At 56.4% G+C, this 25,780-nt stretch overlaps 1 protein-coding gene across 20 annotated transcripts; it reads right to left on the bottom strand.

Moving 5' to 3' along the window:
- Positions 1-116: 116 nt before the first annotated feature.
- Positions 117-24,995, bottom strand: SLC12A4 (solute carrier family 12 member 4). Of its 20 annotated transcripts, XM_054454013.2 has the most exons (25): positions 23,638-24,166; positions 23,049-23,203; positions 19,268-19,362; positions 17,380-17,511; positions 13,699-13,845; positions 13,543-13,597; positions 10,451-10,581; positions 7,985-8,226; positions 7,624-7,838; positions 6,941-7,105; positions 6,763-6,861; positions 6,455-6,512; positions 6,120-6,294; positions 5,602-5,720; positions 3,875-3,973; positions 3,480-3,599; positions 3,127-3,231; positions 2,734-2,902; positions 2,235-2,430; positions 1,957-2,126; positions 1,737-1,868; positions 1,550-1,657; positions 1,155-1,339; positions 873-1,006; positions 117-726 (listed from the first exon to the last, which is right to left on the bottom strand). In XM_054454013.2, exons 5-25 carry the CDS (start codon positions 13,834-13,836, stop codon positions 635-637), a joined length of 2,907 nt encoding a protein of 968 aa, XP_054309988.1. In that variant the 5' UTR covers positions 13,837-13,845; positions 17,380-17,511; positions 19,268-19,362; positions 23,049-23,203; positions 23,638-24,166; the 3' UTR covers positions 117-634. The 20 variants fall into 20 exon arrangements, with proteins under 20 accessions (XP_054309988.1, XP_054309981.1, XP_054309979.1 ...); XM_054454006.2 differs by lacking the exons at positions 23,049-23,203; positions 23,638-24,166 and adding an exon at positions 24,861-24,995; XM_054454004.2 differs by lacking the exons at positions 23,049-23,203; positions 23,638-24,166 and adding an exon at positions 24,246-24,432.
- Between the last annotated feature and the right edge of the window lie 785 nt (positions 24,996-25,780).

The following is a 25,780-nucleotide window of genomic DNA, read 5'->3' on the forward strand; positions in this document are numbered from 1 at the left end:
GTTGTGGCCAGAGATTGCCGGAAAGGGGCACAGCCTCAGGGAGCCGGCTCTGGGCCTGGGTTCAGTTCCGCCTTCTTCTCTTGGCGCCAGGGGAAACAGAGCCGGGGCAGCAGGAGGCCCAGAAGTACACAATGTTTTATTGAAAAAGTCAGGCCTCAGCTCAGCTGTCTCCATTCGGCTCAGCTTGGTGGGGGGCCCTGCCCATAGTAGACTGAGCCAGATCTTCCTGCAGGCAGCTGGGCTGGACTCCCTCCCTGGCTACCCTTCCCTTCGTCTCTGATGGTGACATCCAAATAATAAATATGCAATAAATAGCGCTCCTGGGCTGGGCTGGGCTGGGCCGGCTGCCTTCAAACCCCACTTGGCCCCTACCAGTCTTCTCTGGCCAGGACAGGCCTACTGGGGTGCTAGACAGTAAAGTCCCCAAACATCCCAGGGTCCCACAAGACCTGGGATCCATCTCCATTTTGAGGCCCAGGCCTGGTTTCCAAGGAGACCTAGCAAAGCTGGGTCCAGGACAGGGCCAGGCAAGCAGGGCTGGCAGGTGGGTGCTGGGAAGAGGCTGTTACCCCAGACCACAGCTTGTGATGTCCTGGCCAAGACCTCGACTCCAGGCCACAAGATGACACTGGGCTCAGGAGTAGATGGTGATGACTTCACGGCCACCACCGCGCACCAACAGCACCCGCTCAAGGCCCTCGGTCAGCACCTCGAGGAACTCCATGTCTGCAGGGCCTCAAGTCAAGGAGGCAATGACAGAATCAACGGGCAACCCGGACCATGCCCACCCAGGGGTGCCCGGGAGAGGAGCTGCTGGCCTGACCTCCCATGCTATCCACCTCCCAACTGCCTGCCTCTCCACAAAGGGATACAGTTCTCGTCGCCCTCACTGTTCCTGGGTGGGCCAGGCATGTTTAAGAGAACCAGGCGGGCGTCGTGGGAGCGCGTGACAATGACTTCATTGAGCTTCACAGCAGTGTGCATGCGCCGCACATTGGATTGGTCCCTACACATAGTGTAGCCAGTCACAGGTCACCATGAGCCATCCTGCAAGGAGGGTTCCCACCCGTGGCCCATCTAACACTACTCGTCTGCCCCACCCCACCTCCACCCCTAGATTCCAGTGCCGCTGGGGCTGTTTTTGCTGCACTCACGGCTTAATATGCACCAGCTCCCGGAAATTGTCAGGGGCATGGCTGGGGTCCCAGGTCTCAGTTATGTACTTGTCCCTGGTCCACGTCATCTGGATCTTGTCAGCCCCCACTGCAGACTCATCTTCCTCGTCCGAGTACAGGCTCTCCAGCCGCAGGGCCGAGTGCCGATCCTTGACCAGCTGGGCCTGGGGACAATTGCAGGAGATAGCCTTGGTCCCATAGGAAAAGGGGGACGGGGCCTGTCTGGCCCAATGTGACCACCTTGCCTCCGGGAAATGAGCACTAGCTTGGGTAGGGCTGCAGTGAGTCATTCTGATTCCTCCGCACCCACCCATGCGGTCTCCAAAGGCCTGACCCTGCTACCCGCCCTGGCCTGAACCACAAAGGGCACTGACTTCTCGCTCCCGCTCAGTCTTGGTCAGTCTCATCTGCCGCAGCATCTGCGACCGCTGCTCCATCATCAGCGTCCGCTCGTAGGTGTATGCAGAGATGTCACTGTTATGCTGGGGACAGGGTTGGCCGTGAGGACTCAGCTGGACGGGACATGATATCCACGGGGCCAGGACAGGGCAGGGGGCTCACCATCTCCACCACCTCCACCTCGGCCTCAAGGCGCAGATGGTACAGGAAGACAGCCAGGTCCTTCTTCATCTGGATGCTGTTGTCATCCATCTGGGCCACTGTGAAGATGCGCATCCGGCACTTCCTCCAGACCTGAGACAAGGGACCAGGTGGGCGGTTTGGTCACAGCCGCTCCTCCGAGGGCCTAGCCCCTCTCACCCGCACCCACCCCCCCGCCTACCTTATGCTGGCGCAGCAGGAAGGGCAGAAGCATGAGCATGCCGCCGTCGTGCACGATCCACCACACGTCTATGTGGCCCTCCAGGTAGCGCTCGTGGTTGCTGGGGTAGAAGGCGATGTTCTTGGGCACGAGCAGGGCCAGGTGGGCGGCCGTAGTGCAGCGCACAGTGTCTGAGGAGGAAGAGCATGGCTGATCACCAGCCTGTGGCCCTCCGGACACTGCCACCTCACTTCACCCCTGCCCACCGGGCCCAGCCCAGGCCCCAGGCCTTCACACACCAATGAAGGTCTTCCAGGCACGGGGGTCCTCGCTCTGTCGCCAGCCGTAGGGCCAGCCCAGCACCACGGAGTTATGCCGCATGCCGCCCAGGCCGCAGGACTGGATGAGGTGGGCCAGCCCCTCCCGCACCTTGCTGGCCACCACCACCTGGCAGAAGCCCTTCACCTTCTCAATTTCCATCATGTTCTTGATGGTCTGTGGGGAACACACCCAGGGCCAACGGGAGGCCATCAGCTTCCTGCCTCTGGGCTCCCTCCCAAGGCCCCTTGGGAACAAAATGACTTTTGGGTGGAGGAGGGCCTGGGGGCAACAAGCTGCCTACCCAGAGGCCAAGTTTTCAAGATGGGACTGCTGGCTCCCCCTTGTGCCAGCTCTCAGGTGGCAGCAGTGCTGGCTGCCTGGCTGGCCACCCTGGCCAAGACTGGGCCCTCCCCTCCGTGCCAGCTGCAGTCCAGACCCCTGTAGTCTGGCTCAGCTCTCACTCCCCAAAGCAGGTACCTGCTCGGCGGCCTGAGCCTCGCCATAGCTCTCCAAGAAGCTCCCCTGGATGACAGAACCAACAATGGTCAGGCCCTTGCCGGCCTTGAGCTGGGAGGCGAAGGTGAGGAGCCGCGGGTACTTCACGTGCAGGTCCTCGTCCAGCTTCAGGAGCACCAGCAGCTGCGGCCTGCAGTGGCCAGGTGGGGGAGCCTGAGACCAGGGCCAGCCGTTCCAGGGAGCCCCTCCTCTTCTTCCCTTCTCATGTCGTGGTCCCTGCAGGTTTGGGTAGCATGGCCCAGGAGGGTGCCCCTGGCAGCCCCAGGATGGGGAGCCAGCACCTCTCGACCCTCTGACCCCGACAGCGACCCCTAAGAACCTCTGCACCCTGGCCAGGGTCTGGCGGGAACTCACCGCCAGTTCTTGGTGTGAGGAGGCCCCTCCTCCAGCCGCAACAGCGCGTAGCGGGCGGCGCTCAGGGACAGGCCTCGGATCCCGTCACCCCACTCCTTCTCAGCCCTGCAGATTCCACCACAGCGGGTGAGCCCCTGGTGCCACCCAGGGGGTTCTGTCTTATGTGGATGCGAGGTGGAGGGGTTCTGCCCCTCAAGACCACCCAGGGGTCCTGAGTTATAGTCCCCAGTCCTGGCACCCACGGTGGCCCAGCTCCCTGCCCACCCCAACGTCAGACCACCCTGCCTGCTCGGCTGGGCCCCCTCAGGGCTGTGCAGGCTGCTGGCAGAGGCCAGGTGGCAGTGCTCACTCACCCTTGGTACTCGATGTATTTGTAGATCATGCCGGCGATGAGCATGGCCACCAGGGCATAGTACCAGGAGGAGACAAACATAAGGGCCAGGCAGAGACTCATGCCCAGGAAGGACAGCGCCCTGGACAAGAGGGGAGGGCAGAGTCAGGGCAGGACCAGGAAGGGCCCTGGCCACAGCCTGGCCCATACCCTGGTAGCCCTGTCAGGTCCCGGGTGGGAGGTCCCAGGTGGGTGGTCAGGTCACTGGGTGCAAGACCTAGGTCTAGTCCCCCTCAGCCCCATAATCTCCTTCCCCACAGTGTTTCATCAAGAGCTCCCTACCCAGGAAGCCCAAACCTCACCCAGAATGAGGCTCCTGGCCTCCCCAGGGCCTCCCGTGTCAGAGGCGTGGCTCACCAGTGATAGTACTTGAACCGGGGCCGCCAGTTGGGGGTCCTCAGGAGTGTCTGCACCGCACAGGCCAGGTTCACGAACAGGTAGCACATCAGAAAGAACCTGTGGCACAGGGGGCGGTTGGCGAAGAGCAGCCTCCTCGGCAGCCGGGGACCTGATGTCAGGCTGGGCCTGGCCCAGAAATGGGGCGTGGCCCTGCCCTGCATGGCTCATCCAGGTCTTCTCAACCTCATTGCTGCTACTTCCGTGGCCTGAGGCGATAAAACTACTGTGGAGGAGTCCTCGGAGCCAGATCGCAGAGGATGGGCAAAGGTTCACCGTTGGAGGAGGTGGGAAGGGGAGTAACGGGGCAGAGCTGAAGAGGGTGGTGCAGGGGCGGCAGGAAGAGCTCAGTGCCTGGAGACTCTAGGCCATATTCAGGCCTCTGGCCTGGGTGACCAGCGGGATGAAGGGCTGCCATGCATGAAGAGGAGGATGGAGGATAAGCCGGACCATTTGAATGCAACCAGTCAGAGACACTTAAGAGTCACTGCAGTGGGTGTGGGAGTCCCACGCATGGGCAGGCCCAGTTGCGTGAGCCCTCCAGGAAGGCAGCCAAGGACGGGTGTGCAGGAAGGCAGGAGGACCCACACAGGACATGCCAGGGGGCAGGGGCTCCCAGCAGGAGGCCCGAGATAAAGGCTGAGATGTAGCCTCTGATTTGGGCACAAGGGGTCACCACCCAAGATGGCTGTGGCAAAACAGTTTCAGGTGTGCTCTTAGGTGAGAGGGAGGGGTGTGCGGGGGTGGACAAGAGGGCGCTGGCTCCAGCAGGCCTGGCTGTAGCTGGGATGGTGCCTGCTCAGGGGGATAGGGCCCCTGTTAAGTCTGCAGGCTGAGAGGGCAGGGAAGGGGAGGCCTTTCATAACTGCACAAGCAAGAAGGAGCATCAGCCACAGAGCAGGGTGGGCGAGGACCCCAGCCTGGACAGAGTCAACCAAACAAGCGCTGCCTCGGGGTCCGTGGGAGTCACCACGTGCTGGCCACTCCCTGCAAGACACTGGCACGCAGATTTGCCTGGCTAATTCCAGAATGTTAAAAGCAAATGACTTTGAAAATGGATGGGCTGGGCATGGTGGCTCACGCCTGTAATCCCAGCACTTTAGGAGGCCGAGGCAGGTGGATCATCTGACGTCAGGAGTTCGACACCAGCCTGGCCAAGATGGTAAAACGCCATCTCTACTAAAAATACAAAAGATTAGCTGGGCGTGATGGTGCATGTCTGTAATCACAGCTACTCAGGAGGCTGAAGCAGGAGAATTGCTTGAACCCAGGAGGCAGAGGTTGCAGTGAGCCAAGATCACGCCATTGCACTCCAGCCTGGGTGACAGAGCGAGACTCTGTCTCAAAAAAAAAAAAAAAAAACCAACAGATGGAAGGGGCAGCAGTGGCTTCATGGAGGCATGAGGGATGTGGTGGTTGCCCTGTCCAGTGGGAAGGTCTGCCGGCCACCTGCTCTGGGGGCTCTCTCAGGGAGGTATGGACCTATTGGTCACTTTATAGCTTTGGCATAGGTGCCAGGCTTGCTCCTAAATGCAGGGGTGGGCTGAGCCCTGCCAGGCCACATATCCCCATGCAGCCTGCCACATCTCCCAGCTGAGCCCCCAACACCAGACACAGCCACGGGGAGGTGCTGGGGTTCAGGGAGCCTTTCCCAGACCATCCCCCTGCCCTGCCTGGCCCCAGCTCACATGGATAGGATGGGGGCCACCATGTCGAGGGAGGCGATGAGGATGCCCAGCTCGGCGATGAGCGCCGTCAGGAGGAGTGCCCATGTGGGTTCACCATTCACCTTCCCGTGGCCAAACACCTGTGTGCACCAGGAAGGCAGCCAGGTCCTGTCACCCCCATTCCACACCTTGGGCCCCAGACCCCAGCCTGGCCTCCCTCACCCCCAGGGCCCGCCTAGGGGGCTCAGGCCGCCCCTGTGTCTATCTCTATGGGTGTCACCAGTCTCCCTGATTCCACCTCGCCAGGCCCTCTCCTTTGGATGAGCCCTAAACAGGCCATGAAGATTCTGGGTCCAGGCAGATCCACGCCCAGGGGAGTGCCAGGCCCAGGGCACTTCTCAGTAGCTCCTCATGGATGGCTGCCTGGCCCCAGGGGCCAATGAGGGCAGAACGTGCTGCATCTGTGTTCCCTATCTCTCTCCCCAGCCGGGCGAGGGCCTGGGAGCAGCCAGGCCATGGGGGAGTGCAGAGGGGCTCACCCGGAGGAAGGGGATGATGTTGTCCTTGGCAATGGCCTGCAATAGGCGTGGTGCGCCTGTGAGGCTCTGGAGGCCAGCACCACACGTTGAAAAGAAGGAGCCGATGACGATGACCCAGGGTGAAGGCCAGGCCAGTGTGCCCACCACCAAGTTCCTGCTGACACCATCGCCATACCTGAAGGGGCCACCAGAGTGAGGGATGTCAGGGGTCCGGAAGGATGGCACAGACCACCAAAGGCAGCCAACAGGCTGAGGACCACCCACGGGGTTGGGAGCTGGTGTGAGGGCAGGCCAAAGCCCAGCCGCTGCTACAGAGGGGGGCCCAGCTCACTCACTTGTCCCGGAGAACCACACCCTCGATGCAGGCGCCAAAGAGAACCACACTGCTGAAGTCTGCGGCGGCGTCAAGGAAAACTCGGCCTCTGCCACCCCACTGTCCCTGAACAGTACCACGTGCCCCCACCCCAGCCAGACTGCCAGGACACCTACAGCTGGGAGTCTCGTGGTGTGTATGTGCATGTGTGCATGAGAAGGGGAGCTATATATGAGTGTGTGGGGTGTCTGTGCATGTGACCTGGTGACGTACACAGGCCAAGCGCTTCCCGTCCTCTGCCCCACCTGCCCCAGGCCTGGGAAAGGATACACACGAGGGAAGTTGTAATGATGGCCAGAATGGTCCCCACAGGGATGGACTTCTGGGCGTCACGGAGGTCCCCAGAGCGGTTTGAGCCAGCCATGATGCCTCCAAAAACAGATGAGACTCCCTCAGGGGCTCCCCGGGATCAGGGACAGGGCTGGGTGGGTAGGCAAGCGGGGCTCACCTGTTACGGAAGGGAAGAAGATGCCGACCAGCACGGTGAAGGATGTGGCGATGTCGGCAACCACGTACAGGGGCAGGCTCTCCTTCAGGCTCGGGGCATCTGCGGAGGGCAGCCCATGCTTCTCCACGATGTCACCCTTCTCCAGGTAGGCGCTCCACAGGTTTTCTGCAGGTGTAGCTGTGTCACCACCACAGCCGCCCCCCACTACCCCAGGCAGTTTGGGGCAGCCTAGCCAGAGGCGCAGATGCAGGGCAACTTTGGGGACTCAGGGGACAGCTTCAGCCCAATGACTGCAGCATCAGCCACAGGGCTACCCTGACCACAGAGAAGGAGCTGCCCAGCTAGAAGTCGACAGACAAAGGTGGCTGAACCACCATCACCCAGAGCCCCCCACTGCCCCCCTCCCACAGAGGCCTTTATGGATCCTGTGGGAACATCCCCAGGCAATGTCAGGGGCTGGTGGCTGGGGAAGACAGGCTGCTGCAGGCCTTGGATGCTGGCCAGACAGGCTCTACTCACTCCAAACTCGGCTGCCAGGAGCCAGGCTGGGAGGACACTGGGGGGCTGGGAAGGCGGCCAGTCCTGCCCCCGTTCCCAAGCTGGCCACACAAGGACAGCTCTGTGCTCTGTGCCCCTGCTCAGCCTGTGGGCTCAAGAGCAGGACGACGGGAGGGAGGACTCACCCTGGAGCACACCAGCAGCTGCCCCGGGGATGCCAGGGATCTCGGTCACATTGTTGAGCACGAAGTAGGGGTCACAGGAGTCGGTGGTAAGGTTGGGGCTATGGCAGAAGAAACTCCATAGCCGGGTGGCCACTGTCTCATTGTCCACTACAGCTGTCTTGGCACAGATGTCAAACTGGTCCCGGGACAGGGTTCTGTTGCCCAGCATGCATACCCTGTGAGGGACAGAAGCACCGGCACTTGCTCAGGTCGAAGCCCCTGCCTGTGCCCACCCTGCAGTCTCTGGGATCTGGGGCATCAAAGGCTGGCTACATGGGAGGGATGTCCATGCAATGCCCAGATAAATTCCTGGGTTACTTACGGAAACACGGGAGGGTCAAATATAGACTTTATGCCCCCAGCATAGATGGAGAGGATGGAGATGATCACACAGGCCAGGAAGAGCGAGGCGAATTTGTTCACATACTTGACCCCCACAAACACCACCAGGGTCATGAAGGTCAGGAAAATGGTCCCATACACACGCATATTGTTCAAAGTGGCATTCGACGTGTCATGAGCACCCAGTGGGTAAAAAATGGCAGCTGGTGGGGCAATGTAGGTCTGAAACAAGAAGATGGATAAGGAGGGTTTTATTTCTTATTTGGAAAGTGAAACTTGTCGTTTTGGTTTTCTTTTTAAGAGTACCTAAAAGAGGCCGGGCGCAGTGGCTCACGCCTGTAATCCCAGCATTTGGGAGGATGAGGTAGGGGGATCACTTGAGGTCAGGAGATCATGACTAGCCTGGCCAACATGGGGAAACGCCATCTCTACTAAAAATACAAAAATCAGCCGGGCTTGGTGGCACGTGCCTGTAATCCCAGCAACTGGAGGCTGAGGCAGGAGAATCGTTTGAATCCAGGAAGCGGAGGTTGCAGTGAGCAGAGATCACACCACTGCACTCCAGCCTGGGTGACAGAGGGGGACTCCGTCTCAAAAAAAAAAAAAAAAAAAAAATAGGCCAATGCCGTTGCTCACGCCTGTAATCCCAGCACTTTGGGAGGCTGAGGCGGTGGATCACTTGAGGTCAGGAGTTTGAGACCAGCCTGGCCAACATGGCGAAACCTCGTCTCTAATAAAAATACAAAAATTAGTGGTGCAAAAACTGGTGGTAGTGGTACATGCCTGTAATTCCAGCTACTCGGGAGGCTGAGGCAGGAGAATCACTTCAGTCTCGGAGGTGGTGGTTGCAGTGAGTAGAGATCACGCCACGGCACTCCAGTCTGGATGACAGAGTGAGACCTTGTCTCAAAAAAATAAATGAATAGGCTGGGCGCAATGGCTCATGCCTGTAATCCCAGCACTCTGGGAGACCGATTGCCTGAACTCAAGAGTTCGAGACAACTCCAGGCAACTTGGTGAAACCTCATCTCTACTAAAATACAAAAAATTAGCTGGGTGTGGTGGTGTGAGACTGTAATCCCAGCTACTCGGGAGGCTGAGGCAGGAGAATCGCTTGAACCCAGGAGGCGGAAATTGCAGTGAGCTGTGATCATGCCACTGCACTCCAGCTTGGGTGACAGAGTGAGACTCCATCTCAAAATAAATAAATAAATAAAAATAAGAGTACGTAAAAGAAGCCAGTCGCAAAAGGCCACATATTGTATGATTCTGTTTATATGAAATGCCCAGAATAGGCAAATCCCGAGGCAGAAAGCAGATTCCTGGTTGCCAGGGCTGGCGGGGAATGGAGAGTGACTGCTAATGGGGGTTCTTGGAATGATGAAAATGTTCTAGAATTGACTGTGCAACTCTGTGAATATACTATAAAACACTGAATTGTACACTTTCAATGGTATATAAATTGGTATGGGAATTGCATGGTATGTAAATTATATGTTAATAAAGCTGTTACTTAAAAACAAGCAAACAAAAAGGATCCAAACATAGATGCCAACCTGAATCGTTAAATAGCCAAAGTGGAACACTTTGAGCAAGAAAATAAATAATGATACTATTGGATTACAACCCAAAGAATAAAGTAAATATCCAGAAGTCCATACAGATATAATGACATGGCTGAATAGATAAACAGGAGAAGGGACAAATCCCACATAACGAATGTGGAAGCGATAGGAGAAATGAAAACAAACCTAAGCCCCCCAAAATCAGAAGATTCAGGTACAGGGTCCGTGCTGCAGGTAGAGGACCTGGAGGCAAGAACAGCCAGGCAGTCCTTCTAGGTAGCTCCCACCCTCTGGATCCCCAGGGGCGGGCACCTGTCACCCCGTGCCTCCCGCAGCTCCTTGCCTCTTCTCCCACTGGTACGGCAGTTCACTGGGGAATGAGAAGCTGAGGCTGACAGAGCTCCCATGGGGCTCATGGAGGGAGCACTGACCTCCAGCAGGGTTCTGTGGCTGCTTACCCTGATTGAAGGACAAGGAGAAGGTGGATCTGAAGTGCCCTGGCACAGAGCCCCGGAGGACACAGAGCTGGCCAGAGCCCACACAAGCCCAGAAGGAAGCCTGCATCACCACCAAGATCTGTCACTGAGCTAAATACAACAGTTCCTGGAACCCTTGCCATGGCTGCAATGGTGTCCAGGTGGACGAACATCCAGGGCTGAGGTGAAGGCAGCCAGGCCTCTTCCTTGCCTAGCCCAAACTGGCATGGAGGTGAAAGGAAGACCAGCCTGAGCAAAGGTCTTTGTCTCTCGAAGAGGCTTCCTACTTTATAATGCCCAGGCCTTGGCCAGACGTGTGGGGATGAACAGCCTGAGCCTTCTGTTTAGAGTCCAAAGGGACTGTTTGGACATGGCCAGAGTTGGCCAGGGCTCAGCCTGACTCACCAGCAAGATCTCGATGGCCCCCAGGATGTACATGGCTGCTGCGAATGTTGTTCCCAGGTAGAAGCACAGGCCCACAGCACCTCCAAATTCTGGCCCCAGTGAACGAGAGATCATGAAATAGGAGCCCCCAGCTACAGCAGAGAAATGAAAGTGTGCACAGGTCAAGGCTGGTTCTTCTTTAAGGGGTCTCCCTGTGACAAGCCTGCACAACCGCCCAGAGGGACAGGGACTGCTTTTCCTGTTTATGGATGAGTAGAGGGGCTGGGAGACCTACCCAGGGTTGCACGGTGGGTAAGCATCTAGGCTGACATACGATCCCATCCCCATCTGACTCGAATGTCCAGCATGGCCCGTGGAAATGACTGCTTTGCAGGAGCAGCTCTGGTCTGCAGCAGTGGCTGACTGGCCACCGTCCTCCAATGTCCTGTGCACAGCCCACAGCCTCCTCTGGCTGGGTGTGTCCCATCTCAGCCCACCTCACCCTCCTGAGGCCTGTGCCTTTGTTAGTCTGACTCCTCCAGACCAGAGCAGGGACTGTCTCATCCAGCCTTTTGGCCCTAAGGCCCAGCACAGGGCCTGCCACCAGGTGAGTGTCCACAGCTCCTGCCCTGAATCTGTGCTTCTATCAAAGTCTAACACCCTTAAAAGACTCAGAGAGTCATGACTAGGCCCCAGGGTGACAAGCACAGGGGGACAAGAGTCATCTCATATTGCTGGTTGTATCTGCTGCTGAGACAATGTCTCTGGTGAAAATCTGGGAACAGGGATCAAGAAATTCTTTCAAAGAGTCAATCTTGGCTGGGCGCGGTGGCTCATGCCTGTAATCCCAGCATTTTGGGAGGCTGGGGTGAGTGGATTGCTTGAGCTCAGGAGTTCCAGACCAGTCTGGGCAACATGGCGAGACCCCGTCTCTACTAAAAAAGGGAAATGATAAAAATATACATTTTTAAAAAAAGGCCAGGTGCAGTGGCCCACACCTGTAATCCCAGCATTTTGGGAGGCTGAGATGGGCGGGTTGCCTGAGCTCAGGAGTTCGCGACTGGGGCAACATGATGAAACCCCGTCTCTACTAAAATACAAAAAATTAGCCAGGCATGGCGGTGTGCGCCTGTAGTCCCAGCTACTCAGGAGGCTGAGGCAGGAGAATCGTTTGAACCTGGGAGGCGGAGGGTGCAGTGAGCCGACATCGTGCCACTTCACTCCAGCCTGGGCAACAGAGTGAGACTCCGTCTCAAAAAAAAAAAAATGTCAGCTGGGCACAGTGGCTCACGCCTGTAATCCCAGCACTTTGGGAGGCTGAGGCAGGCAGATGACTTGAGGTCAGGAATTCGAGACCAGCCTGGCCAACATGGTGAAACCCCATCTCTACTAAAAATACAAAAATTAGCTGAGCATAGTGGCGCATGTCTGTAATCCCAGCTACTCGGGAGGCTGAGGCAGGAGAATCGCTTGAACCTGGGAGGTGGAGATTGCAGTGAGCTGAGATCGTGCTACTGCACTCCAGCCTGGGCGACAGACTCCATCTCAAAATAAATAAATAAATAAATAAATAAATGAAAAGTCAATCTTTTTCATGCCGTAATCCACCTCCAGGACCCTCTCCTAAGGGAACTGCTGGGGCATGAACAAAGATTCATGTTCAAGGATGTTCATGACAACGATGTATACAATGGTGAAAAAGTGGAACCCACAGGCAGGAGAATAATCACATTAATTAGGTTATGGTGTACCATGGAGAATCCTGTTTTCAAAAAACCATTTTCGGCAGGGTGCAGTGGCTCACACCTGTAATCCCAGCACTTTGAGAGGCAGAGGTGGGTAGATCAGTCAAGGTCAGGAGATCGAAACCATCCTGGCCAACATGGTGAAACCTTGTCTCTACTAAAAATACAAAAATGTGGTGGTCGCCTGTAATCCCAGCTACTCAGGAGGCTGAGGCATGAGAATCACTTAGAATTGCTTAAACCTGGGAAGTGGAGGTTGCAGTGAGCTGAGATCATGCCACTGCACTCCAGCCTGGTGATAAAGCGAGACTCTGTCTCAAAAAAAACCAAAAAACCAAAATCAAAAAACCGTTTTCAACACTTGGGAAACATACACACATACGTACACACGTAAACATATACACATAAATGCATATGTATATACACACACATATACTTTTGGGAAATACATATATATATACATATATATATATATAATTTATATAGAGTGTGCGTGTGCAATACTTCATAAGACCCTAAGACTCATATATACCAAAAGGTGAATAGTAATGATTTCAGGATGGTGGGATTATGGGTGCTTTTAATTTTCCATTCTACACTTTTCTGCACTTTTTTATTATTTATTTATTTATTTTTGAGATGGAGTCTTGCTCTGTCACCCAAGCTGGAGTACAGTGGCATGATCTTGGCTCACTGCAACCTCTGCCTCCTGGGTTCAAGCTATTCTCTGCCTCAGCCTCCCAAGTAGCTGGGATTACAAGTGCCCACCACCATGCCTGGCTAATTTTTTTTTTTTTTTTTTTTTTTTTTGAGATGGAGTCTCGCTCTGTCACCCAGGCTGGAGTGCAGTGGTGCAATCTCGGCTCACCACAAGCTCTGCCTCCCGGGTTCACGCCATTCTCTCGCCTCAGCCTCCCGAGTAGCTGGGACTACAGGCACCCGCCACCATGCCCGGCTAATTTTTTGTATTTCTAGTAGAGATGGGGTTTCACCGTGTTGGCCAGGATGGTCTCGATCTCCTGACCTCATGATCCACCTGCCTCAGCCTCCCAAAGTGCTGGGATTACAGGCATGAGCCACCGCGCCCAGCGTTTTTTGCACTTTCAAACCCTCTGACAGTAAACATACATTGCCTTTTTTTTTTTTTTTTTTTTTTGGTATTGCTTTTATATTAACAAAAACCACAATGGCACTCTCCAACTCTGTCAAGCAGGAAAGCTCCTACGTGGGCACTGTCCTGGCATCAGGGATTGGGAGCACACTACAGAACTGCTTGGGGCAGGGGTGTGCTATGGGGGTTCCCAGGTAGGTTAAGGCAGATACTGGGTCCTTTTCTCTTCCACCAGGCCTTGGGTGGCGCTCACTGACCTGGAACCACACCGTTGGTGGCGATGGCACTCATGGAGATGGCCGTCAGCAGGGTCTGTGGGAAGGAGGGCCTGGGTGAGCGGCTCAGCTGGGTGGGCTCTGTGGGGGCAGCCGTGGCCCACGCCCAGCCCAACCCTCCCATGCCAGGACACTCACACAACAGCAGCAGATGAGCACAATGAGGAGGGCCTGTAGCACACCTGCCGTGCCCACCATCCAGGTCAGCCGCAGAAAGAGGATAACCCCAAAGATATTCTGCAGGCAGGGCAAGTACACCCCCATGAGGGTGCCCATGCTGGGTGCCTATGCGAACACAAAGGGAGGGGGTGAGTAGAGCATCAGAGGCATGCACCATGGAGGGTCAGCCCTAGTCACTCAGCAGGCCCCCTCCCCAGGGGGGCCCCAGGGAACACACAGAGTAGGGGTGACAGCTAGGATGTCTCTATTGACTTTCATATAGGAAGACAGTTGGGTCTGGGAAGGTGTAAAACCTGATTCTTTTTAAAAACCCACGTTGAGCTTTGGAAGCTTAACTCTCTCTCAAGGTACTGCCTCCTTCCCTTCCTCTTTTCTGTTAAACTTCTAGAAAGAGGGGTTTGTCTCAGATCTCCACCTTCTCACCCAGCAGGCCCTAAGTCACCCAAGCCAAAGTCCCAGAAGTCATCCCTGGCCCTCCCTCTCAACCCCCAATTCTAGTTCCGGTAGACACTAACTCCTACCCAGTCTGTCTCCCTGCTGCCCTGAGATCAGCCTGCCTTGTCCCAGACTTAGTCTCTTGAACCTGGGGCACCTGGGTGGTACCCTCCTGAGCCTGTCAACCTCTTCACACTCCAGCCCACTCTGCTGCTAGAGTAGGTCTCTGAAAGCAAGTCTAATCTCATCACCCACGCTGAAAACCCTCTGTGTTGTCTTGTAATCCAGTGTGCTGTCCAACTCCTTGGCTTGGGCCACCAGATGTGTCCCATCACCTCTCTTATTAGCTCCAGCCCCTGACCACATGGGTCCCTCAGATTCTATGAACCTGAGAATGTGCTGGACTCTGCCTGGGAGAGTCGGCCCTGCCTCATGGCCTGGCAAACTCCTCTTCAGTGAAACTGTTACCTCTCCCAGGAAGATGTCTGAAGGTTGCCTCAGGTGGAGTTGGTTCTCCCTCTCACATTGCTTTGGCATCTGATACTCCCTATCACAGTGGTCACTACAGGTCACGGTAACAGAATGTACTTGTATATTTTGTTACTATATTAGGGCAGGTTTGGCTTGTTTATGGTTCTATCACCAGCAGGCCCTGCAGGTACCCAAAAGGTGCTTCTGAAGCCAGTGAGTGGTGCTTTGGAAGCCCCTGGGACATCCTGCTGGGAAAATCCTACAGAGAAAGTGCTCAGGCTGTAGGGCAGGTGAGGAAGATCTAATATGCGAATCTAGGCAGGCTTTCTCAACTCAGGGCAGAGTAGGGGCCAGCCAGGAGGCCCGGGCAGAGGCTGAGAGCACAGAGGCTGGCTGACATCTTTTTGAAGCACTGAGCCCCCAAGAGTGCAGCCTCCGCAGTGTGGCCCTGAGAGCTTCCACTGGAGCCCCAGCAAAGCCTCCTCACTGATCCAAAGGACTAGATTAGTGAAAATCGTTTGGGGAGAGGGGACAGGGAAGCCCCACGAGACAATGTCTGTGCTGCCCTGAAGCTAGGGAGAAGAGAACTCCATGGCCGTGATCTTGTCTAGCTGAGTCACCCTAGACAAGTTCCTTAATGCCCCTCCTGAAAGGTCCTGGCCTGGGGCAAGACCTGTGAGCGACCTAAAGGACTTCAGAAGAGCCTCAGCGAAAACAAATGGCTCCTCAACCTGTCCTGCGTGGAGCAGTGCAGGGGACGGATCCCCCTCATCTGGGCTTTGTCTGAGCCCTTCTCAGAGGATGCCACCCACAGAATAGCGACAGCAAGAGCTCCCAGTCCCACCCCCATCCCAGGCTGAGTCACTCTAAGAAAAGGGCAGTGTGGGAAAGGGCAGGGCGGGCCGGAAATGCTTTCTACATCCCCAAATAACCTCTGGCAGCCTCAGAAGGTCATCAGGCCAATGCTGGAGCTGGAGCAGCTGCTGGGGAGAGGCTGCTTTGGGTCTTGGGATGGTCTGGTCGGAGGCCCACCCTTCCTGCTTCATGCCTTCCTTTTCTGAGGCCCCTGCTTGGGCCTGCCCTGGGTGAGGACCACGGCTCAGCAGCCCCAGATCCCTAACTTCCTACTGACTCCTTAAAGACTTGACCCGGCTCCTCCTTCTTCCATGAAAAAACTACTGCAGCTAGGACACCCAGCCACCCTCTCCCATCCTTACCCTGGGGCCAGGTAAGCTGGATAGCTAAGCTAAGCATCCTCACGGGTTCCCCATTGGGCCAAGGGATGATGGGCCCTCTCCGGTCCAGGCATCCCTCCCACATTCCTGCTGAGATGTGCACTAGCCGTTCTCAGGGGCCTCTTCACTCCCCACTACCAGCTCCCTGGCTTGGCCTGAAGGGACAAGGATGAGGCTCTGACCTAAGGATGCTGTCACCCACTGTGGGCAGAGCACTCTCAGAGGTTGAGACACCCCTGCAGTGCTGGACAGACATGGCCAGACGCAGTTAGGGTTCTCCGCTATCTAGTCACACCTGGCTGCACAGGGTCAGGGTCAGGTCTGTGTGACCTCAAGGTATCAGCTGCCCTCTCTGAAGTGTGGACTGGTTTGCCTCCCTGAAGGGCAAGGTGAGAGACACGCTTCAGTGGGGTCCACCTTCTCTGCTGGCCCCACCCCAGAAATGCCCAAATCTCACGACCAGGTGTGAGGCTGCAGGCCTGGCTTATCCCAGCCAGGAGCACCTTCTGCTTGTGCCAACCTCTGAGAATACTACAGCCAGTGCCAGATGTCAGCTCCTCCTAAAACACCGCTGCTTCCCAAACCTCAGGGAGTCAGTATGTGGAGAGGGAGGGTCCCTAGCCTCCAAATGAAAAATGTAGAAAAATCCCCAGCCCTCAGCTACACTGAGCTGCAGTGACACAGAGGAGCTAGGCAAAGAGGTAACAGTCATCCCAAAGAGAAGAGGGCTGAAGGGCCAGAGAACTGGATCAGTGACCAAAAAGTGGGACAGGGAAGCCCCACAAGGCAGCATCAGGCTCCGATCACATACAAATGTCCCCCAACCCTGGCACTCAAGGAACCCAGGGGGTTGTTGGAGGGTTCTGCCAATGGAGCCTTGGGCCAACACTGCGAGCAGCAGGAGGATTTGTGACTTGCTCTGGATTGCATGACCTCCGAGAGACAACCTGGTTCCTGGCTCCAAGGGCAACACCCTTAGCCACCCTCACACAATGTCATTGATCTGGCATTTTGCATAGTTACATATCCCATAAATCTGTCTCCCATAAAATCTACGAATCCAAATCCCAGCACTACACATTGATCTTGTCTAGCTCAGTCACCTTAGACAAGTTCCTTAATGTCCCTGACACTATTTCCTTATCTGAAAAATGGGGATGATAGTAAGCACCTGCCTCTTGGTTTTGTTGTACAGATGACATGTGAGAACCCAGGCCTGGTGTGGTATCTCACACACAGTAAAGGCTGAGTACAGGCAGCTGTGTCTCCCACTGTCATTCCTGAGGGGCTCCCTGGCCCTTTGCCCTCCTGGGGGATTCTCATTAGCTCACTTCTTAAAGCCTCCTGATCCAAGGCGTTCAGTGCCCATCCTCCCTGCTCACTATGCTTGGCACCCACTTCCCCTGGTGTGCTCACCACCATGTGGGGAAACAGCCAATTCCATGGTGCTGTGTCTGTCTTCCCAGATGTGGCCCCTCTGCTGTCCCAACCAGCTCACCTTGGCTGCCCTCCGGCGGGTGCCCTCCCCACTCTCAGCCTCCTCATGCTCTCTGGCGCCCTGGGTGAGGTTGGTGTAGCTGACGAGCTTTCCCAGAAGAGACGATACCTTTGGGCGGATGTCCAGCTCTTCCTGCAAACAGAGCCACAGGGCAAGATGGCATTGGGCCAGGCGGGTGCCAGCTGTGTAGAGCCAGCTGCCTGGTCCCTGGCCCTGTTCCAAGCCCTGAGACAGGCCTGGGCCTGATCCCAGTTCCTGCCTGGGGAAGTCCAAGCCATCCAACTGGACAGGTGTGGACACTACACCCCAGCATGTGGCACTCAAACGCCCAGCCCCGCAGCTGCTTTTCTCTACCCCACCTTAGCTACAATCACTGCCAGCCCATTTATGAAAACCACCTGCCTCAGGAGAGAGAGGGCAGGGAAGAACACGACTGGCAGGAAGGCAATGGCACACTTCATCCTGCCTGCTCTGCCCAGCCACCTCCTGGCTATGGCTGCACCTCTAGGACTCACGCCTACCCTCCCCACGAAAAAGCCACTCTAGTCACCTCAGGGAACCAAAGAGGGCAAAAGAGTGATGTCTGGGACAAGTAAAGTCTCTCTTGTCTGCCCAAACCCTGATCTCCCTGGATGGTCTTCCCCTGACCCCAGTCCTGCGAGTACCCACATCAATCGCAGAGATGGGATCCTGATCCTCCAGCCCATCCTCAGGCGGGGCTGGGCCAAGGCCTTCAGCGCAGAACCTTGCTGCTTTCCCAGGTCAGGAGGACTCCCAGAGCTCAGGCCCCCCAGACCCACTGGGATCTAGGCGATGATCCCTACTCCTGCAGCCTTCTCAAGGCTGTGCCTCCACCTGCCTCCTGCCCACATTTAGCTTTTCCCTCTGTCAGCTCCCTTCTGACCTACACACAGGGAGAAGTTGCTTTGGTGTGAGAAAGGAAGACGAGGGCCCTTGGGGGCATGTGGAGATTAAGGAGCCTCGGCCAGATGTGGTGGCTCACAGTGGTAATTCCAGCATTTTGAGAGGCCGAGCAGGAGGATCACTAGAAGTCAGGAGTTCAAGACCAGCCTGGCCAACATGGTGAAACCCCGTCTCTAAAAACACAAAAATTAGCCAGGCATGTGGCGGGCACCTGTAATCCCAGCTACTCGGGAGGCTGAGGCAGGAGAATCACTGAGCTTGGGAGGCAGAGGTTGCAATGAGCCGAGATCGCGTCACTGCACTCCAGCCTGGGGCGACAGAGTGAGACTCCATCTCAAAACGAAAAAAGAGAAAAAAAAGAGAGATTAAGGAGTCTCCATTATTTAGCCATGCAGTGGCTGAATGTGTGGGTCAGAGTTTAGGAGCTTAAACTACGTCTTAAATCTAGATCTCACTGCTCAGCTTGAGTCTGAAGAAGATAAAACTCAAGTACAGAGGCAGATATTTGGGAATCTTTCCAGAGAGGTATCCCCTAAAGCTGCAAATGGACCAGGACTCAGGGAACTAGAGAGGGACAGAGCTGGAAGGGCCAACCAAGAAAGACAAGGAAGAATCCACTGGAGAGCGAAGAACCTTGGACTTGGAGAAGAACCAGGAGTGGAGGCAAGAGGAGAAATCCTGAGTTGGGAAATCCTAAGCGGGTGTTTCCTTGCTGAGGGGTTGTAAGGAAGTCAGAGGTGAACTGCCCTGGAGGTAGCAACGGGGGTGGGATTGTGAGTGGCCTCTGGGAAGGCAGTTTCAGTTGAAAGGGCCAAGGGAACTGCAGCTCGGCTGCCATGAGAACCAGGAACACAAGAGGAGATGAGAGGAAGAGCAAGACAGAGGAGGCCCACGTGTCCAGCCTGCCTGCTTAGCTAAAGCCTCTGTGTGCCAAACCTGTGGCCCAAAATGGCTCCTCAGCTACCTCAAACAGTGCCAGGTTCCTGTCATAGTAGTCACTTCCTCTGGAAGCCTCCAAGGGGGAAAGAAAAGGGCTGCTCTCTCTGTGGTTGCCATGTCCTGTGAAGAGAGAGGGACAATCAGGGCCTGCTTCCTGAGCCCCCCAGCCCGGGCCCCTTCCCAGAAAGCCAGTCCCCAAATCATTTCTGTGGAGCACTTCGGAGCTGCAGTGTCACCAGGTTGCAACTCAGTTTTCATATCGCACCGTGCTAATGCCCTTGAAGGGCCAGAGATAGCCAGAGAGTGACCAGTGACCAAAACCTGGGACATCATTCCCTCCAGTGAAGGGAATCCAGGTGAGGGCGCAGGCGCCCTAGCACAAGCACGTATGGACACTGAAGGACGGGGCCTGCAGAGGGGCGGGGCCAGCCTTTGACCCGCCCCCAGATCACCTCCACGCCCCAGTCCCTTTCCTGGTCTTTCCGGAGTACCCAATGTGCAGGATGCCAAGGGTTCGGTGTCCTCAGGGACCGCCCAGGCAGTGCCCTCCAGATAGACGAAGCCGCACAGAGCACCTTCGGCTGCCATGGCCCAAAGGTGGCCGGCTGGCTACCCCACCATGCACTGCGCGGGGGGCGTCCCGCAGGGCAGTCCGGGGCATGCCGGGAGGTGGGGCAAACCCCAGGCCGTGGAGAGCGGAAGTGGATGCCAGGAGCCTTTGAGGGTCGCCTTAGAAAGTCGGACGGGTGGGTGTCGGACTGAGCAGGGAGAAAAATGGGAGCAGGGACTGCTGGCAGGAGCAGCACAATGGCCCCCTTGCCTGCAGATCCCGCCGCTTGCCCCAGACTAACCTCCGCCTACACCCCTAGGCTGGTGAGCCAGTGCCCCAGCTCCAAGAAATCTCGCCAAAAGGAGTGAAATGCTCTTTTTATAAGCCTGCCTCAACTCCCAAAGCTTGACTGTTTTTTCTGGCCTCCCAGCATTCACTCTTCCCTGTTTTCCAACTCTCGTCCCTTATGAGCCTCGGTGGGTGCCATTCCCAGCTTCCCACCTAGCAGGACGCCAAGCACTCGTTTTCTAGGTGCTGAGTGTTCCCTCCACCCCAGCTACCCTCGCAGCCCCGGCCCTGGCTCAAGGCCTCACAGCAAATGGAAAGCACACATCTTGGTGTTGGATGGCAGCAGTATGCAGTTCTGACATGAGAAGGACTGGCATGGTGTCCAGTGATGGAGGTGGCAGCAGAACTGTCACCACCAGCCCAGGCTAGTGGTGTGATTGGGCCATGCACTGGCCATGCCCGCCAACCTTTTCTGTTTACATAGGCCACAATTCATTTTTCTTGACTGTAGCTGAGAATGCTGATTGAGGCATCCTCCTGCATCTGATACATCTCTTGCTATCAGCATGAGGCTTCAATTGCTTTCTCTGAGCCAACAACCACTCAGCGGGTGCTGTGCTGTGGATTCTTTATCCCTCAAGGAAACTAACAAATCAAGTATGCCCATGACAGTTTCTGGGGCAAAGTCAGTTCTTCCTTCCCACAGCATGTGAAAGTGGCACACCTGCTACACCCAGCAACCTGGACTAGCTAAGTGAGCCAAGCAGCTCAGTCCCACATTCACATAGGTCAATGCCAATGGCACAGTGGACAAAGGCAGCCAGAGGTCAAGACAGTCCACCGTGTCATGTTAAAGCCAGGTGGGGTCATGTCGGACACTCTATGATATCTGCTGTACCCTCCATGCTTGTTCAGGATCAGAAAGAGTCCCAAGAAAAATCTGAAAACCCAGTAACACTCTGCCTCTTACATTAATGATATTAATGGCTCTTCAGTGAAAAGCCTTTGAAAATTACTCTTGGATTCCTGTGACAAAAAAAGTGTCTCCCTTTGATAAATCAGGTGCTTCATTTTGTCAGAAAATGCCAGCTATACAGCTTGTCTTACTTCTCTTTCTGCTTTGGCTGCCAGGAATCTCCAAGCTAAATTTACTCTTTAGATAAAGTCACCATCTGTCTCATCTCAGAGTCCTTGCTCCCTTCCTCTGCATGGTTTTCAATCTTCCTGAGAGTAACAATCACTTGGGGAGACACTTTTGTTGGCTATTTCTTCTGATTCTTTTGTGGAAGTAGGCTGGAAATCAATTATAATTTATTCTAAATTCATGTACTGCAGCCTGCCCCATCACTGTTGCCTAGTCTTTCTGGGGAGACTGTATTGCTATTCAGAAAACATACAGCTGAGCACACAGCAGCCTCCCCACAAATGCCTGTAAATGGTCCTCTAAGACGTAGCCTATCCCTTGTCCCTTCAGCCATCACTCTAGGATGGCTCGGGGCCTTTCCAAAAGTTGTCTCTAGTTCTCACAGCAACATTCCAGTAGAGAGCATTTACTACCTTTTAGGGACAAGGAGAGTGAAGCTCAAAGATGTTCAGAGGCAAGGCCACCCAGGGAGGAGGCCACATCTGGGTCCCAGGGTCCATCAGAGCCCTGTAGGGGCTGAGCTGCAGGTTCCGTTCCTACTACAGACTCCAGTCCATCTATGCAGCACAATCTTTAAAAATAGAGAAGAGTGCTGCAATTTGGCCAGGGTAAGCATACCTAGGCCTCTGGGCATTCAGACTGCGGCAGACTGGCTTGGATTCCCAGCCCTTCCCCCGTGTGACCCAGGGAGACATGCTTACTCCCTGTGCGGCCTTGGTTTCCTCTTCTTTGAAGTGGAGATCATAACACTTGTTTTTCCAACTGCCCAGATGCACTAGAAAAGGGACAGTTAGTGCCAGACACCCAGTGGGCACTCCTCGGAGTTCCCCCAAAGCTCCCAAGGGCTTGTGGGAATGTAAGGGTCTAAGCAGTACCTGGATGTCTGTACTGCCCTCGGCTTCAGACCTCCCGTTCTGGCCTTAGCCATTCCAAAAATTCCAGGGCAGGTCTGGACATGCCTGCCAGGCTGAAGCTGCTCAGACATCACCTGAGATCCCCAGTAAATCTGAACATGGCCTAGGCCTAGGGACTGCCTGTGAGCTACACAACTGTGTTCCCACTAGCAACTGTGACTGCACCAGTGGCAGGTGGGGATCCAGGTGACCCTCCTGATCCCTGTGTACATGGACATCTGCCTAAGGTGCCCCCTCCGGGACCTCCCTACCCCCTGCCCACAGGCCAAGGTGGGCTGGATGAGCAAGCCCATCTAGGCCTCCCAGAGCAGAGGTGTGGGCACTGAGCTGGGGAAGGGGCAGGAGATGGATCTGAGACTCACTGTGCTTTGTGCCCTCTGACCCTTTGCAGTCCCCACCAAGGATCAAAATCACTCACCGGGGCTCAGGGTGTCCCCCATCCTGTAGACAGCCAAGGTCTGGCTGAAAAGGAGTAAGAGGAGAAAGAGGAAGGGAGGCAGTGGGAGGAGCTGGCCTAGCTTGCAGGGATCTAGCAGGACTCAGCCAATATAGCTCCAGGTCCCTCCAGTCACCCTGTAGGGCCAAGGCGTGGCCAAGGTGGGGCCAGCAGCTAGGATCAGCTCTGCCTGCCCACTGGTCCAGGCTGATCCTGGGGATGCAGCCCAGTCTACCCTCTGGGGAGAGAGGTCCTCCCAGGGGTTGGGGAAGCAGGGATGCTGGCTTTTGCTTTGACCACCTGAATCAAGCTAGGGGCAGACAAGGGCATAGAGGCTGGGGCACTCACATGGCTGTCAAGCCTGTAAAACCTCTGCAATGTCCAGCAGCCCATGCCACTGTCCTGTGTTACCTCTGCACATGGCAGTCAAGTGATACACACACATAGCCATCATTCACATCAGGCATGGATCACCTCAGTCGTGTCACCATCACAGATGGATCAGAGGTCCAGACAATGTCACCTGGCACGTGTCAACCACACACTTCCTACATATCTCCATCATGATGGGTCACAGATATCACAGGCACTTGTCATCAGTCAAATCACCATCCTCATCACTGTCAACCCTGCAGGAAACAGGGACTGTGAGAATGCTCTGACCTGAACCAGCCTTCACCCTGTGATACCCACAGCTACACACTTGTACAAGCACAATTACACATGCATATGCCACTATATACACAGACACATGTCCTCAGCCGTGTTTGCACTCCAAGGGTGGGCCTTAACAAGAACAGCCCCCTGGGGGGCCTCCTAGGGTAGGAGATAGAGAAAGGGCTGTGGAGAGAGGCAGGCACCTGGGAGGAAGGAGGAAGGAGATGGGGCTTACCTCCCGGCCCTGGCACCTAGGTTAAAGAGTTAAGGTGCTGGAATCTCAAACCCAGGGTTGACTGCCCCTGGGCAAGTTACATAACCGCCACCCCTCCCTTCACTGCTTCCTAATGGGAGTAACAGTACTTATCCCAAGGGTGATGCTGGAGGATTAAACGAGTTAACTCACTTCAAGTGCCTAGACACGTCCGGCTCCGTGTGAGTGCTTCACTGAGGCCCACTGTCCCTACAGATCTACACCGGCGCACTCACGGGCAGTTACCCATAGACCCCTCCCAGTAGGCACACTCTGGCAGGAGTGCAGGTTGGCGCAGAGGCACACGGAGGGGTTTGGGCAGTTGGGGAGAAGGTCGTCTCAAAGGCAAAGACGCTGAATCTCAAACGGGGAACCGAGGCGAGAAGAGGATGTGGGATTCACCGAAGGTGGAGGGCTGGGAAGGGCCTGAGATGGGGTCTCGGCCCTGTCCCCAAGCCGGGCGGCCCGGCCGGCTGGCCTCCCTGGGCGGCCACGTCTGCAGCCCCCGCCCGCGGCCCACAGGGGAGGAGCTGGGGTGGAAAAAGCGGCCGGGCGCGGGCGCGGGCGCCAGGGGCCGAGGAAAATCGTGTCTGCGCGCGCAGGGCGGGGAGCCAGTGGCTGCGGCGCGGACCAAAAAAAGTTGAGTCCGCACCGACGTGTGCGCGCAAGGTCCCGGGATAGGTGCGGGCGCGGGCCCGGGATGGCGGCCCCGGGTGGCAGGCCCCGCTGCCCCGCCACGGCCCCTCAGAACGCGCCCTCACCGTCCGAGTCTTCCCGCTCGGCGCGCTCCCCGTAGTCCACCCAACTGAGCCCCTCGAGGTTGTCATAGTCGCCGCGCCGCGGCCCGTCCACCGGCACCACGGTGAAGTGAGGCATCGTGCGCGCTCGGCCCCGCCGCACCCGCCGTCCCAGCCGCCCGCCGCTGTCCCCGCCGCCCCGGGCCGACACGCCCCGCCCGCTCGCATTCCTCCCCGCTGCGCTCACTTCCTCCGCCCGCCCCCCGGGCCGCCCCTCGGGGGCGGAGAGCGGGAGGGGCTCGTACCGGCTCCTCCCAGAGCGGGGGCCCCGGTGGCGGGAAGACCCCTGGGCGGGAGCACTCCTAGTGGCTTCACGGCCTGGGGGCGGGTCCGATTCCTGTGTGACCTCGGGTGAGAGGCCGCCCTCTCTGAGCCACCGATGCAATATTTGTAAAATGGGGGAAACACACTTCCACCTCGGGGTTATTTTAGGGCTCCGTGAGATGGGTCGCGGAGTGTCCTGGCTCTGCGCCCTGGGCTTACGAAGCGCTCTGTTACTTAGGGACGGGGCAGGGTAGGCCGGACCGGCCCAGGACTGCAGAAGCCACCTGCCCAGGGCCTCCCACCAACCCCGGATACCTCCTTCCCATTTCCAGCGTCTGCATCCCATTTCTCCGCGACCCTGGGAACCGGAACCCAGCGAAGGTCCCGTCCCAGCCCTGGGCCCTCTAGCCGCAGTCTCTCCTGTTGGAGGCAGCTGGGGATTCTCGGTCCCTCCCTAGGGGCTGCTGCGTCCTCGGCAGGAAGAACACCCACACCCACCCTCCCCCGCCCCGCTTGCCTCGCTTGCCTTTTTGGGACAGTGCACTGTGTGCTTTAGCCAAGTCCCTTCATTTTAACTTTCTCTATCTTGCCTCCTGGGTGTTCCTCTATCCAAGCCGTTTACTTATTTGCTTTTAACGTTTCTTTCACTTTCTTCTCCACTGCTTCAGATTACTTATCTAGCTGGCTTTACTATTTTTTTCTCTATCAGAAAACCCCAGAGCCCGTCTTACTTGTCTATCTTCCCTCTTCTCCCTCGCGAGGCTCGGGTGGCGTCCTCCGACTACGCCTACTGCCAGCCTCCAGCCCTTGGGGTGGGGGGGTACGGAATCAGAGCCGCTGAGCCCCGCAAGACGACCCCCGAGCTTACCACCCTCTGACCCCTCCCCCAGGGCCCCCGCAGCGGGCCCGCCGACCTGACTCCCCCGCCCCTCACGCCACCTTCGGCCGCCCACAGTAGAGGTCTTCCTACTGGACTCCCTGCCCTCGCCCCTGCTCACGTAGAGCCGCCTCTTCTGAAGGAAAATCCTACTAGCTCCTGGCCCATGAGGCCCTACCCAATGCGGCCGTTCCCGACCTCTGCAGGCGCATCCCTCGGCACCCACCTCGCAGCCTCAGACCTTCAAATCTCAATCTCTCACCTGAGACCTATAGTTTCTGGGCATCACCCACTGTTCACTCTGGGGGACATCTACCTAGCCTCTGTCCCTACCCTCACTTATCAAACTCCTGATCCA

This window comes from Pongo pygmaeus, chromosome 18 (assembly GCF_028885625.2).
Source record: "Pongo pygmaeus isolate AG05252 chromosome 18, NHGRI_mPonPyg2-v2.0_pri, whole genome shotgun sequence".
NCBI lineage: Eukaryota > Metazoa > Chordata > Mammalia > Primates > Hominidae > Pongo > Pongo pygmaeus.

Bases quoted from the DNA above. Each gene is read 5' to 3' on its own strand.
- SLC12A4 (XM_054454004.2), bottom strand. From the start codon at position 24,360: ATGCCTCACTTCACCGTGGTGCCGGTGGACGGGCCGCGGCGCGGCGAC. The intron at 13,846-17,379 runs GTGAGCTGGTTG...GTGTTCGCATAG, and splicing joins CCCGCCGGAGGGCAGCCAAG to GCACCCAGCATGGGCACCCT. The intron at 6,513-6,762 runs GTATCCTTTCCC...ACGCCGCCGCAG, and splicing joins CATTACAACTTCCCTCGTGT to ACTTCAGCAGTGTGGTTCTC.